We start from the raw sequence: 16,051 nt of genomic DNA, 5'->3' as shown, positions 1-16,051 counted from the left end.
CCCCCCCCCTTTTTAATTTTTTTTTTGCTGGTGCCTTTGCAGTGCACCCTGATGGTCCCCTCTGGCTCTGACACACTCTCCTGAAGGCTAGAACATGGGTAGAGCATACTGAGTAGCAGTGGAACAAGCCTCCTTACTCTAAAGTTTTACTGAGAAAGAGAGAAAGCGCTTGTGCCTGACTTGATGCTCTTGGTGGCATCTGTGAGACACCTTCAATTTTGATACAACTCTTACACAGAAATGAATTACATGTGGGTAACAACTTCCCATAAATGTTGGTTCTCCCTCCCTAAGCCCCTTCCTGCTCTTTACTTCTCCTGTGTGCTTGTCCTCCATAAAGATGAAAATATATCCTTCATTCACTGGCTGCACCCTTTTCTCCCTTCCATTTGGACTCTTTATACCCTAGTATCCATCTGATTTCTCTTGGTGTGTGGGTAGCCAGGAGTAGGCAATGTGGTACTCGCTGGCACCAGTGTGCCTCCAAACACCGTTCTTCATGCCCCTGGGAGACTTTATGCCTCCCAATTCTTATTTTTTGAAATATACTTATTGGCAGGTGGGATTTCTTTAAAGTGAAGTAGGAGCCTCTAGCTGCTGTTGCAGCTGCTGCTGCTGCTGCTGCTTCTTCTTCTTCTTCTTCTTCTTCTTCTTCTTCTTCTTCTTCTTCTTCTTCTTCTTCTTCTTCTTCTTCATTTGCCACAAAAAAATCTAGTCAGGTTATTTGTCCTTTGCAACTAGCCATGTCCACCCATTTTATGATTGAACACCTGAAGTCAGGGCCTGAGTCTTTACTCTGTTTTAGGAATAACAAGATAGTCATTTGCAGTAACTGTAGCTGAAACAGCGTCACAGAACATGTATCCTTCACACCTATCTGATCTTTGCATGTGAACTGTATTCATGGTAGTTGCATGTTGTTTCCTACACAGAAATGTGTTTTGTTGAAGAACTCATCAGACTTTAAATGGGCTGTTGTTTAAAAGTTAATTTGGCTTATTTGGTTTGAGAGGAAGTACATTTAGACTCTTTTTATAGAGAGAGTTAGTAATAGGGAAGCTGTCCCTTTCATCTTAATTCCCACCATTTAAATAATATGTTAGAATGAGAGATGCCCATCATTTCTATCAGCATTGTTCTCTGCTGACAGTGATTTGAAGGGAAAAAACAGTTAACCTATAATCAAATCTAATTTTGCTTATCGTTGATGCTTCAGTTCTTCCTCCACTGCACAGAGTTTTAACAAGATGTTCTCCTAAAAATCAGCAGCTGGGTTGATTAAGACCAGTTTAATCATTACCTTCATTACCAAGATTATCATGGCTTTAGCTGAGAGGAGCTACAGTGAGACATATCATTGCAAAGCCATTTAACTGACTGCTGCCTTTGCAAGCCTGGCAATCTCATTAGTAACATCCAGAAAAGTAAAGTCAGATATGAACATAAGACGTGCTATGCTGGATCAGACCAAGGGTCCATCTAGTCCAGCACTCTGTTCACACAGTGGCCAAACAGCCATTGGCCAGGGATCAACAAACCAGGGCATGGTGCAACAGCACCCTTCCACCCATGTTCTCCAGCAACTGGTGCACACAGACTCACTGCCTCGAATACTGGAGAATAGGACACAACCATAAGGGCTAGTAGCCGTGGATAGCCTTCGCCTCCAGGAATTTAACCACCCCCCCCCTTTAAAAGCTATCCAAATTGGTGGCCGTCACTACATCTTGTGGTAGTAAGTTCCATAATTTAACTATGCGGTGTGTGAAGAAGTCCTTCCTTTTATTTGTCCTGAATCTCCCACCAATCAGCTTCATAGGATGACCCAATTGGGTTCTAGTATTTTGACTTGTCTGACAGGCAAACTACACATTACACTTGGCATTTAGCCGTGGATATTTGCTCTAATTACAGCCACTGATGGTGGTTGTGGGGAGATTGCTATGGGGAGGTGAGGTTTATCCTTTCCCTCTCTTGCTGCAACTCCTTCCAAAATCCTCCCACATGTGGCTGTGGGGCTTAGTAAAAAGGCTCCTATTACTAGAGTTCAGGTAGGGAATCATGGCTGGGGAGGGAAGGGATGGGATAAGCCTACACCCCACATGCTGTGATCCTAATAACAACTTCCCAAACAGCCGTAACCAACAACACGGGCCACATTAAATGTAACGTGTACTTTGGCTCTGATGTCAGTAATTGCCCTGTTGTCATTTTGTTCACAGAAGAGTGATTGTGACCTTATGTAAAAATTGCCATATAGAATACGAATAGGAAGAATTACCATGCCTGTGTGCCTCTTAAATGATTAAAACTCTAAATTATCACGCTGATCTTACCTTCTGCGTGTGCCTCATCATAAATGTTAGGTTGTGTATCTGGTGATTGCCCCCTGATGTGGAGCACCCTCTTTGTACACACTTCCTGTTTGGGCTGGCTTTTGGAGAAAGGAAGGGCTAGTGGAAGAACGAGAGGTTTTAGATATGTTTAGCAGTTTCCTTGGAATGCTGAGGGATTTCATTTGGCACCTGCTAGCCCAAAGCCACCTGTGTCAGGAAGGGCACCAGGTGTGTATCTTAACTGGCAGATTGTGCCACATTTCTCCCATGTAGCCTCTCCAGTCCTTATCGGAGAGACATCTGATTCTGCTTTGTGCTCAAGCCTCTCTGTTCTGACCCTGGGGCAAGAATGAGGCAGCAATAGCTATGTCATCCTGAGCTCAGTCAGGTTCGCCCAGAAGCTGCCCTTTCTGCTTAACAGCCACATCACTTCTAGAGGGAAACTATCACTGCAGGTGGTGGCATCCTGCACTCTTCCACAGTATTTGTTTACTTGCCTCTAGTAAAGCTTCTGCTGGAGAAACATTGAATTCAAATGGGATATCATTTGTTTGGCATGGTGAGCTATAAATAGACTTGTGCTTTGAATTTAAAGCAGAGGAATAAAACCAAGCTAATTCTATAATGTATGGCATCTGCTTGAACTGCATTCCAAGCTTTTAAAATTCATTTGAATAGAGAGATGTAGAAGGAAAACAAGTAAATATGAGTCGTAGATAGTTTTCTCCTTGAAAAGTTCTGTCTGGTTAATTTAAATGCCTAAACTTCACAAAGCTGATCAAATAAAGTACAAGCTTAATCTGCCTTTCTTACTAATCCTTCTTTTCCTGTTGGATCATTTTAATTAGGGCAGAGGGGGAAATTGCCACATCTTGTGGAAGTGAGTGTATTAAGTGCCATCTGTCTTAATTACAAAACTCAATTCAAGAACTTCTAACATAAACAACATCAAATCTTTCTTTATAAACAGTAGGGATAATTTCTCTGCTTTTGTTTAAAAGCTTGGAAGCCACCGAACAGATTGACATAAACAAGGTGTCCTTTGAAACCTCATGATGTTGAAACAGAAAAAAACTTCCTGTATTCAATTTCACAATCTGCTCATTGACCTTTACAATGCTAAGATCTACCGAGTGCCACTCCCAGCGCTTCGATGCCTGGCCTGCTGCTTAGTCACATAGAAGCTCAGGAAGCGTCAGCATTGTGATTCTCTGGCCCTTTCTATACCTAAGGATTATCCCAGGAAAATGGAGCGATCATCCCTGCCTGCTCCCGCGATCCTCTATGTGTCATTCGCATGCACAGGGATGATCCTGGGACGATCCTGGGGGATAAGGCAGGTGTAGATACGGCCTCTGTCTGAACAGGTCCTCTATGATAGAAGCCTAGGACAGATTCCCAATACAATTTGAGAGCGCTCCATGTGTGCTCATTCTTTCTCTTCTCCCCCCCTCAAATTTCTCATCCATCCCTTTTCATGTTAACCGTGACGGAGCATTATGTCCATACAGAATTGTGAATTCTGGTTTCAAGCATGATTACAGTGACTCTTGATGCAGGTGTATTGCTAATGCCGATGGCTGGTTGGCCACTGTGTGATCAGAGTGCTGGACTAGCATGGCTCTTCTAATGTTCTTAATGCTGTCTTCCACTAAAATGGAAGAAAGAAAGAAAAATAGCACAGGAGAGAGGAAAACTTGTCCTTTTCTTTTAAAAAGAGAAAACCACATGGTTCCGCTGGAGATTCTTTATTGTATACCTTACAATTTTGCTATACTCTCAACTTTCATTCTGACTCTTAACTCCCACAAGCTCAAGCAGGTAGAGCCAATGGCCAGTTATTATGGTAGTCATAGTTAAAAACTTTTGGAAGGTGAGGTTTTACCTGTTGGTGCCCTAGACTGTTCAGTCTAGAAACATTGGTAGCTTTTGTAAAATTGTTAACTGCCTGTGTATCTTGTCTGTATACCAGATCGTGGCTGCTAAACTTAGATCCTGGCACAATTAACTCCTCTGGGACAGAGGATATGGCAGGATAAGGCTTTGGCACTGGTTTGCTGTGCTCCGCTACCTTTTTTTAAGTCATTCTAAGAAACATCCACCACCCTCTTGGGCAAATGATGATCTTCTAAAATAGAAACATGGACCTGTGGATCCTGTCAGCAATAGACAGCATAGGTTGGACTTCCAAGAAATAAGGTCAGTTTTCCCTTCACTACTAATGAATGAGTTTCCCACATCTTTGCCAGAGACTGTCATTTTATGGATCAGAGGTTGGGAAATGTTCCATATGGTGGCGTTGCTTCATAGGGTGATTTCTGATATGCAATAAACCAGGTGGGTTGGTGGCTTTGTGCGTTCTTGACTTTTGTGCATTTTTTCCTCATTTTAAAAGGCTGAAATCCCTCTTCGAAGGCTTAGTTACTGGCAGTAAAAGAACGTTAAGCTAAAATATGTTGGCATTTTGGTGCTCCCTTTTGGTTATACCCCTTTTGCCTCTGGCCACACACACCACTGGAATGTAGCCCCTAAAGGCCCCCCCCCAAGCCAATTTTGTGGGCTTTGCTGTGACTATTAAGCTCAGCAGGTCTTGGAATTTAAAACATAAGAATAGTGCTGCATCAGACCACAGGTCTATCTAGTCCAGCATCTGGTTTCTCAATCTTCCCTAATAGATGCTTCGGAGAAGCCCGCAAACAGGACATGAGCGCAACAGCACCCACCCAGTGTTGTTCCGTAATTGTCAGAAGTATCTCTCGAGCCATGCTCTCTGCTTCCTCCTTGGTCTCTGTTGAGCCACTCATGCAACTTACTTCCTTTTCCAGTAGTGCAGTATTGTGTAACTAGTAAGTTTATGCTAACTTACCAGAGCAGGAGGAGCTGGGTGGGAGTGATAGGGCAGTGTGCACCACTCGTTACTGATAAGCTAGAATTTTCAAGAAATTTATGATCCTCTTTCATACTATTGTCTGTTGGTGCATAAGTAAATAGCATGTTTTATTTGTGAGGTTGCCATTGCTAATGTTGGAGGGCAGTAACCCTAGGCTACTCTTGCTGCTTGATATTCTGGCATAGAAAATGGACTCCACGCCATGGAGTCAACATCATGCATACCATACCATACATTTACTTAACATAATCAGCTAGATTGCTTCTATCTTACCTTGTTTGCTTCTTTGAGCAACTGGCTGTCTTATAATAGCATTGTTGGCTGTTAAAAATATGAGCTGGGAAGTCCCCTGTTCAAATCTTGCCTCTTCAGTTAACTCTCTCAGCCCATGTGCTCCCCTCCCAATCAGTTGCATGGGGATAATAATGATGACATACCTTACTGGTGTGGACAGATTACGGAGGTCATGTACATGCAACATTGTGCACCCTGGAGACTTACAGAATCCGAGCGATCCCTGAATGGTCTGGGGGAATTTTCAGTAACCAGACCTGGCAATTCAGGCCTGGTTTTGGGATGGAATTGGCTTTGGTCGCCCTGATGGAAGACCTTTTTCAGGAGAGAGACAGTGGGAGTGTGACCCTGTTACTTCTTCTTGATCTCTCTGTGGCCTACGATACCGTTGACTGTGGTATCTTCCTGGACCGCCTTTGGGAGTTGGAGGTATTGTTTTACAGTGGCTTGTGTCCTACTTTTTGGGTCAGTTCCAGAGAATAGCATTGGGTGATTGCACTTCAGCTTCATGGCAGCTGAACTATGGGATATCACAGGGCACCATCTTGTCCCCAATGTTATTTAATAGCTGTATGAAGCTGTTGAAAGCGGTTATCAGTGTGCTGACGACATCCAGCTCTATTTCTCTGTAACATCTGAATCAGGACAGTCTGTGCATGTTCTTACTTGGAGATCTGCCTCTCATTCCCACTTTTCCATCCAAACTGTAACCAAATAAAGACTTCATGAATTGAATCTCAGCAACTTTCCCCGTCCCTGGCTCATTTATTCTTAGTTTACTATATTGCTTGATGAAGAGTTCTGAAGAGCTCGAAAGCTTGCATAGGATTTTGTGACCTTTAACAATAAAGTTATTGTCTTGATATGGATTTTAGCATTTTTCTTTTGCCTGAAACAGCTACATTTGCTTTTTATGTGACCTGGGAGTAAGTCCCATTGAACTCAGTGGGGTTTATGTCTGAGTAGACAAGCATAGGAATTTGAGTTGTTACCCTTTTCTGTGGACCCAGTGCTTGTTCTTAAATTGGAATTTTATGAAGTGCATCCTTCAGTGGTGTGATGCCAATGTTAAATAAATGTAACGCTGCTGTTAGGTGTTAAATCATTTTTGTGTAGCAATGTTTTAATTCTCTTGATATGGCGTTCTTCCTTTTTGACTCAACTAGATTCTACAGTGGGTGTTGTCCCTTTATATTTTAATTACTTTGTTTAGAAGGGATGCCAGTGATGTGATAATGTACCAGGAAACGTACTTGTTTGACTAGCCAAGCTCTGGAACAGACCATTTTCATACCATTTTGGTTCTACATGGTGTCGCAATAGGCTTGTCTACAGAAGTGTTCTTTGTGTGGCGGTTGTATAACCGACAAATATTTTGATGACAGCAGGAGCACCCTGGCAGAAATGAATAGCTTGTGTTTTGTTCTTTTATCTGAAACTCTTTGGAAAACCACATTTTAGAAACATCTTGCATGCAAGGTTCATCAAGGGTTGACTAAAGTAGATATGCAGCTTCATTGTGAAGATAAAAAAAAATGGTTTGACGTTTGAGGCTCATGCACACAACACTACAAACTACAGTTTAATATTTCATCCAAACCAGATCATTGAACAACCATAAGTAGTCTTGTATTGGCATCAAACTCCATATAAAAGCTGTTTCCAGGTTATGCCACCTTCTACAGCAAATGCAAACAACTTCAGCCTTTCTCTCTGACTTGGTTTTAAAATGATCTCTTGTGTTTTTAATAATTATTTGAAGAATATTTGTATTTTTCATCTTGGAAACCATTTTACCAGCGTTTTTGCTGTTTAAAATGGTCTAAAATATTCTAAATGAATGAATAAATAGTATGCACATAGTATGTCTTACTGACTGCATAATTGTTGGGAGTTCAGTCTACACTCTGCTGAACCTGTTCAATCTTTTTTAAAAAAATATTTTTTTAAGGGATAAATTTAGCCTGGTTGATCTGTAAATCGAAGCTCTGAGTCACAATCTGCTCACTTCGGAGCAATTTCTATTCCCCAGTGACAACCAGTAAGCATATGAATGATAATTGATGGGGGACCTTGTATAGCAGACACAGCAGCAATTTCTGTAAATAGAAATACATCGTGCACTAGCTACTGTCACAATAATTATGTGGCTTCCCAGATGTTATGTGGCTCTCACAAGCTCTTAATTGTGCAAATATGCACCTGATTATAATTGTATGAATTTGCCTTCAAGCCTGCCAGCCTTTGGGGACTGAATTGTCTCAAATGCTTTACCTTCTCCATTGTCAGGATTTGAATCCACAGGGTGCCTGAGGGCACCGATGTACATTTTCTGGAATTTTTTTTTAATTTAGGAACATTTCCCAGAAAAAAATCTACTACCCTAAACTATGTTGGTTAGTTGAGTGAATAAATGTACTGTTGTCAGATACCAAGAAAATTTGATACAATAAAATACATTAGAAGAATATAGATAAAGTTATAAAGAATGTAGATAAATATTTATAAAACCTTATCAGAGCTTTGGGTTAGCCAATTCCGGATGTTCCTTGGGCAGCTTGATTAAGTAAGAGAGTAAGTAATTGGAGAGGTATTTGCATGCTCCAGAAGTTATCATACATACCCTTGCATACTAGTGAGGGCCACTCCTAGTTATTTTAATTAAGTTGGGGGGGTCAGAAAGTACTAATTACAACTTGCTCTTCTTGGCTGATGCAGCCTTCCCAGGCAACATGGAGGTTTTAGAGTCAAGGTGTGTGTGGCTAACTTTGAAAAAGCAAAGCTGATCTCCTTGATAAAGAGTTGTCCAACCTAATTTGCATTATATTATGTCACTAATTAATTTTATGAAACTATGCATTTCTAAGTCTTTATAAACTGCCCAGAGAGCTTCAGCTATGGGGCGGTGTATAAATGTAATGAATAAATAAGTGGATTTCTTTTCATGGAAAAAAAATAGCAGTGGCAAAATTTCAAAGCTTGAGGGATGTCAAGTTGCAACCCACCAAATAAGAGAGCTGCAGGGAGGTCTCTCATCCTCTTTATTCCAATAAGCCAGAGACAGAACAGGGGATAGTCCCTGACCACTATGAAAGGCTGTGGATCAGGCTTGCTTGCTAGTCTGGACTAATAGCAGGAGACCTAGTCTTGTTGGTGACGGGTTGCCTTTAGTTTAACCTGCGCTCCCTAAGGAGGGAATTCTATACCTTTGGTGCCACCATGAAGATGGCCCTGTCCTCAGAAACCGCCCACTTCAACTCCAGTTGGGACACCTGGACCTCCAAGGAGAATCTTAAATTGAATGCTTGAGTTGTCCATGAAAAAGGTGTTTACACTTTAACCAGCCTTGTAAATAAATCCAGAAAAGTTACAAAGCTGCAAAAATGTTTACTAGCCTGCTTTTTACTTTATAAAGAGCACTGGTGGAAGAGGAATGGAGCACTCTGTTCCTCTTTTGTTAGTCCTTCTTATGAGTAGAAAGCAGGCTAGTAATTTTTTTTTGCATGTTAGAAATAAAGGCTAGTGAAGGAAGGATGGAGAGCTCTAGGCCTCCTCTGACATCTTGCTTGTTTGCCTGGCTAACTGGTCGCCTATGGTGACCAGGCGAGTGATTAAAAGCAAGACTGGTTTGATCCAAATCTTATTGCACAATGCTGAGGTTTTCTTGAAGCAAAGACCTTTGGATTCCTGGGGCTGAAGAGCTGAAACCATTTGGGTGCAGAATGATTTAGGGAGAGAACGTGGCTTAGAGGGAGAGCTCCTGATTTGCATGCAGATGGTCCTGGGTTTGATCCCTGGCATCTCCAGGTAGGGCTGGAAAATTGCTGCTTGAAACCTTGGAAAGCCACCACCAGCCAAATACAGTAGACTAGGTGGTTTGATTTGGTATGAGGCAGCTTCCTATGTTCCTATGATTGTTAAATAATTCCCAACGAATCTCGAGTTTATCGCTTCCGTTTTGGTCACTAACAGTAATCCTCTTCATACTTGTCATGTACAAAGGGGCCACGGAAATATAAAAGGGTTGTGGAGGCTGCACTGTCCTTGAAGTTGCAGGGGCTTCCTGGTTCTTCATGTGTTGAGGGTGAAGGTCTGCAGTGGGTAGCCAGCTCCGCTTGTGCATTTTAGAATCTCCATCCCTGTGCATTTTAGAATCTTGCTATTCCACTGCTCCAAGACATTATTTTAAATCTGTATCATAACAGCTAAACTTAAAAATAGATGAATTGTTTTTTTACTCTAGAGTAGTCACAGGGGTCAGAACAGGACCTTAACATGGTGCATGACAGTGCCTGCACTAAAGTTACTCCTCAGAAGGAGCTATATAGTGTAAGGGATAAGTCTAAAAATGAAGCCCTGTAACCCTTTTGTATTTATGCTGCCCTTTGTAGTCCTGGGAGGGGCTATAGGTCAGTGGTAGAGCACATGGTTTGCATGCAAAAGCTCCCAGGTTCGATTCCTACCATCTTCAAGTAGGAGAGTGTGTGAAACCTTATTCTGTGAAACCCTGGACAGCCATGGCTGCCAGTCAGTGTTGACAGAACTGGGCTAGATGGACCAGTGGTCTGACTCTGCCAAAGGCAGCTTTCTGTGTTCCTATGCATGTGCAACATAACCCATGAAGAGGGCCCTTAACAAGGGAGAAAATACACTGTAAACAACTGCTAAGCTTTTTGGCAAATATTGCTTATTACAAAACATACTATACTTGCAGAAGAAGGGTTGCTTTGACTGCGGTCTGTCATGGCTAATGGCATTTGGCATGGTCCAGCCAAATACAATCACTTCTAAATCCTCAGTGTTATGAGATCAGTAGGAATTCATAATCCTGAACTGTGGCTGGTCTGTACCCATCCCCCCGCCCATGTCGCCTAGTATTTGCCACTCTTGTGACTCTCCTTTCCCTTTCCTCTCCCAAGTGGCTGCTAACAAAAGTGATGCAGTAAATAATTTATACGAGGTATTTAACGGATCTGTTTCTCTTCTTTCAACAGCTGCCTTTTGAATTGGAGGTTTATTACATCCAACATGTAATGCTGTACATTGTCCCCATCTATCTACTACGGAAAGGAGGTATGGTGTGATTGTAAGGCGTGTTTATTCCATTGAAAACGCTTAATCAAATGCAGTCAGTTTCCCTTGTTCTCCAGAGCAGTCACCGCTACCTGTGTCCTTGAAAAGAAGGTTTGCTTCAGATACTATATTTTTAGGCGCTTACCTAAGAAGTGTTAAGCATATTCCCTGTGTTGCATAGTCAACACAGCTACTTTTGATCCAGCAGGGCTCTTCCTGTTAGGATGGACCGTAATCTCTTACTAAGTTTTTTTTTTTTTTACAGCTATCTGGTGCCCTCTTGTGTTGACTTGATAGAGAACTTTAATGTGATCCTGTGATCTTTGTAAAACCGGGTTGCCACAGATATATTTATTTATTACATTTTTATACCGCCCAATAGCCGAAGCTCTCTGGGCGGTTCACAAAAATTAAAAACATGAAGAGCATAAAAACAACCAACCATCTAAAAACACAAATACAAAATACAATATAAAGAGCACAACCAGGATAAAACCACACAGCAAAAATTGATACAGGTTAAAATATGCAATTAAAACAGCAAAGTTTAAATTTAAATTAAATTAGGTATTAAAATACTGAGAAAATAAAGTCTTCAGCTGGCGACGGAAGGAGTACAGTGTAGGCACCAAGCGATCCTCTCTGGGGAGCTCGTTCTGCAGCCGGGGTGCCACAGCAGAGAAAGCCCTCCTCCTAGTAGTCACCTGCCTCACTTCCTTCAGCAGGGGCTCACGGAGAAGGACCCCTGTGGATGATCTTAAGGTCCAGGCAGGCACATATGGGAGGAGGCGTTCCTTCAAATAACCTGGCTCCAAACCGTTTAGGGCTTTGAATGTTAGTACCAGCACTTTGAATCGGGCCCAGACCTGGACTGGCAGCTAATGAAGTTGTAGAAGGTCTGGCGTGATGTGGTCTTGTCGGCCAGTCCCTGTTAGTAGACAGGCTGCCCTGTTTTGTACCAGCTGAAGTTTCCAGACCATTTTCAAAGGCAGCCCCACATATAACGCATTGCAGTAATCCAAATGAGAGGTTATCACAGCATGGATAACAAAGTTGTAGCTGGTAGGTCTTGGCTTTGCCTTGCAAATGGTTGTTGAAGGATTTCTTGGCTGGTGATCATTGCCTTGGCAACACAAGATCCAAGAACCGTTGCTGGCGCCTGATCCACCTACGTGGATCTTAGGAGACTGGTGAGTGCCAGACATAGTAGGATTGATGCTTGGAAATCATGATTTCCTGATTATCCCATTGGAAAGCAGCCAGAATGGCTTTTATGACAGTAATAAAGGGAGAATATTCTCTGGAATAATATGTAGCCACTCATTCCTGGCATATCTTCACTGTTTGTTCTGTTTATTCTTTATTATATCCCTTTTATTTATACCCCTCAATCAAATAATCCTCAAAGATGCCTAGAACACATTGCAGTCATATAAAACAAAAGCAACCACTGACTAGCTCCAGGAAATTATTGTGGTATATAGAGTTGGAAATTCTCATGTGCATTTATTTTTAGCCAATTGGATTTTTGGAGAGATGAAATGCATTCTAGCAAACAGCTTACAGAATATCAGCTAAGATTCCCTATTCAAAGTCTTTTTTTTTTACAAATAAATCTAATTCTTAGCTAGCTTCTTAAGTTGTAGGGTTGTTGTTGTTGTTGTTTTGTCTTTCTCCTCATAAGGAAAGAGCTTTGTGGCCTGACACACTGTGGATGTGTGTTTTGAGCATCCTATCTGAAAAGGTGTGCATTGGTACATAAAGGTGTTCTTAAATCCAATTGGTTTGTTACCGCTTTTCCAGTAAATTCTAATATTTCCTTATGTTTTGTAGCTATAGTGCATTGTGTTAATTATCTACAGATATTTATTCATAGTGACTCCCAAGATCTTCCTTCAGTAATGAACATTCAGATCACAACACATTCCTATTTTGTTTGGTTTATGCTAGACCCCACCCTAAATGTGGTTCACAAAACCTTTTATAAAAACCCATCTGTTACAATCAAGCAGTTTTTCAAACTTAGGGTGACCCTATGAAAAGGAGGACAGGGCTCCTGTATCTTTAACAGTTATATTGAAAAGGAAATTTCAGCAGGTGTCATTTGCATATATGGAGAACCCGTTGAAATTTCCTCTTCATCACAACAGTTCAAGCTGCAGGTGCCCTGCCCTCTTTGAAATCTGGTCACTCTAGTATAGCTCCTGCAGCTTTAACTGTTGTGATGAAGAGGGAATTTCACCAGGTTCTCCATATATACAAACGACACCTGCTGAAATTCCCTTTTCTATGCAACTGTTAAAGATACAGGAGCCCTGTCCTCCTTTTCATATGGTCACCCTATCAAACCCCATCTGCAGGCTTTGCATGCAGTAGGACCCAGTTTCAGCAGAGAGCCACGGCTGCCAGTCAGGGGCAGACAACACACTAAGCCACATGATTAAACATTTTGAGCTAAACATTATGGCTCAGCATGTCATGTGAACCATTCCTAACCATGGTAGCTACATAACCATGGTTTAAATATCCTCACTAACGATTTGCTGCAAAAGGGTTAGAGGCTTAACCATGGCTTAGCGTGTTGTCTGAACAGGCCCACTGTTGAGAATATTGGGTTAGACAGAGCAATGGTCTGACTTGGTATAAAGCAGCTTCCTGTGTTCCCATGAACAAAGCATACGTTCATCCATAAATCCATTTCTGCACTAATGTGAAAATGCACATTCAAATATGTACTCAGACATATATTTCTAGAGACATTCTCTCAAAATATAATTTTTAAAACATACTTTGATTATTTTGGAACTGAGAACTACATTGGATCATTTGGAAAGTGTGAAAGCCGGTGAATAGCCACATTTGTTAAATATATATCCTGTCAAAATGATGCTGAGAGTAGCTAATAATCGCAAAATACAAGTTAAAAACAGAGTCTTGATAAAAAACAAATCACTTAAAAATATACTAGTAAAATGAACATTTATGCAGACTTAACATGACCATTCTTCTAGTTCTGTGCCTACTCACATGATTTGTGTATGAAAAGTCTATGTAATACAGATATTTATACAACATCATTCTCACAATAAAGAACCGTTTGCAAGCAATAATCTCTCATTACTCTTTACCAGCACCAGCGGGCAATTCTTACCTTACAAAGAAATCTATTTTTTAATGGGTTGTGGTCATATACGTTCCATTTTAAAGGGGTCCATGCATTAGTCAGGGGAGAACAGATCAGGTCATTCATTTCAGAATTCAAAAGCATCCCTAATTGCAACACCACACCCAGCTGTACCATTTTAAACTTTATATGAGGAATTACATGTAGTAGGCATGTAACACTTACCCTACTACATGTGTGAATGGTCCCTTGGAATTCTAGCTTGGCTTTTCTTTTGCTGTCTTTGTACATGCATGGAGGTGTTTTCAATATATATATATATAATGAGGCAGAGCAGCGTTCAGGTATTCGTCCCATGCCTGCAGGCAGAAGTGGTACAGCTTAGCAATAGTTTATCACTTCACACTCTTGATTCTATCGCTTTGTTTGTTAACGTGAAGGCTGGGGGTTGGCTAGAGGGTGGACAGGAAAATGTTTTCTTTTCAGATTTCCCAAAACTCCCAGGAAAAAAATATGGGGGAAACCCACAGTAGTATTTTAAAATAAATTTCTGGGTCGACATCCCTCCATTTTCCCCCCTCCCCCAGCCTTCATATCTTTACTCTTAACTTGTATACACTTTCAGGCTTGAGGCTTAGATCACCTTGGAGTATCTCTCCTGATGTTTATGTCAACGTCTGGTCTTGTGTGGGAGAGAAGCTGAAGAGAAGCGTTTGTAGTGGAGTCGCATTTACAAACTCAGTCACTTGAGGTCAGAGCGGCGGCTGTGTGCTTTTTGTGCAGGAAACTGCTCTTTACACTCAAGACTTTCGGCTGTGGCCATTTCCTGCTTTGCATCCACCAGCAGGAGGAGACAAAACTCCCTTTTCTATAGAAGAGCACGTGCTGGCTCCGTAGGCACTTTTCGTAGCAGGAAGAACATGTAGCCACAGTTTGCTTCATTCATTCATTCATTCATTCATTCATTCATTCTACCAGTCCCAGAAACTAATTGCTGCAGGCTTTTGTCTCCCCATGGAGATGCATGCAAACAGTCCTATTGGCAGTTCCCTAGCTGGGAGTAGAGACAAAGCGTGTCACCTACTTGGACAACTTCTGTACCCCCTAAGCTGGAAACTGACAGTTGCTGGGGCTTCAAAGCTACTTTCAAAGTCAGCCTGGGATAGGAAAGTGCCTTTTCCCTGCAGAAGCTCACAGTGTTGCGTGTTGTTTTTGTTCACGCCTCAATGTGTGAAGGAAGGAATGGGCTTCCCAAAGGACATCAATCAATTTATTGAAGGCAACCAAACACTGGTTTTAGCCAATTACATAGACAAAAGTTATACACAGAGTATAAAAGCGTGTCATATGAAAAAGAATAGATAAAATGTTATAAAACGTTAAAGGACATTGCACTGCTATGCTCTGATATCCTGGGAAAGAGCTGAGCGGTTTCGAGGCATCTCTGATGGCCCCAAAAAGGTTATCCCTGGCAGGGATATACGTGTTTCATGTTAGAATGCGGAAACGATTAAGATTTTGCACCTTGCATCCTAGACAACCAAATCTGTACATTGCATATAACGACTCCCTTTTGCAGTCCCAGGGCTGTCATTCCTTTACATTCCTGTCCAGCTCATGGTTCATCCCTCTGGATCCCCGTTCCCCTTCCATTATCATCCTTCCTGTCTTCATGGAGTCTTGGTGCTCTGCTCTTCATGCCCTCTCCCAACTTGTGCTGACCTTCAGCCTCCCACTGGCTAAGAAATCGTATAAGCTGCTTTGTGCTTTGAAAGCTGCTTCCTTGCCTGGGAATGCACGTAACTCCCTCTCTTATCTCTTTCCTGGGAAGTCAAGGCGCTCAGTGGCCAATGCCTGCCTTGGTTGAGCTGCAGAAGTGTACATTGCACTGGCTGCAGCAATATTTAGGCAGCTTTGGCTAATAAAGGAAGTCATGGCGATAACGCATCCCACGACTTTGTGACGTAGCCGTCTGACTAGAGGATAATGCAGTTATTCTGCAGCCCATTCACAAAACAAAACAAAGCAAAACAAAAACGTAAGTTTCCTTAGGAGGTGGTAATAATAGAAATTGGTCGTACACCAAGAGTGGAGTTGAGGCAGTTGGGCTAGGAGAAGCAGGTGGCTTTCTTGCCATGGCTCTACTGTATATAGGCACCATCGAGTCCAACCCCCTGCTCAATGCAGGAATCCACCCTAAAGCATCCCTGACAGATGGATGTCCAGCTGCCTCTTGAATGCCTCTAGTGTGGGAGAGCCCACAACCTCCCTACGTAACTGGTTCCATTGTCGTACTGCTCTAACGGTCAAGAAGTTTTTCCTGATGTCTAAACG

At 41.9% G+C, this 16,051-nt stretch overlaps 1 protein-coding gene across 3 annotated transcripts in view; it reads left to right on the top strand.

The window, feature by feature from the left end:
• The window catches only part of TMEM164 (transmembrane protein 164), a 37,159-nt gene that overhangs the window by 14,718 nt on the left and 6,390 nt on the right, over positions 1–16,051 (top strand). For 2 of the 3 annotated variants that reach the window (XR_010026153.1, XM_063141598.1), the window contains exon 5: positions 10,515–10,593. Coding sequence is in view for 2 of the 3 variants with exons in the window: in XM_063141598.1 (XP_062997668.1) it covers positions 10,515–10,593 (79 nt within the window). In the remaining variant the exon portion in view is untranslated. Of the gene's footprint in view, positions 1–10,514; positions 10,594–14,342; positions 14,469–16,051 lie in introns of all 3 variants that reach the window. The other variant, XM_063141599.1, reaches the window with a different exon arrangement.

The sequence above is a fragment of the Elgaria multicarinata genome, chromosome 15, assembly GCF_023053635.1.
Source record: "Elgaria multicarinata webbii isolate HBS135686 ecotype San Diego chromosome 15, rElgMul1.1.pri, whole genome shotgun sequence".
Lineage (NCBI taxonomy): Eukaryota > Metazoa > Chordata > Lepidosauria > Squamata > Anguidae > Elgaria > Elgaria multicarinata.
The sequence above is the reverse complement of the archived record's forward strand: the minus strand, read 5'-3'. Positions and strand labels throughout refer to the sequence as shown.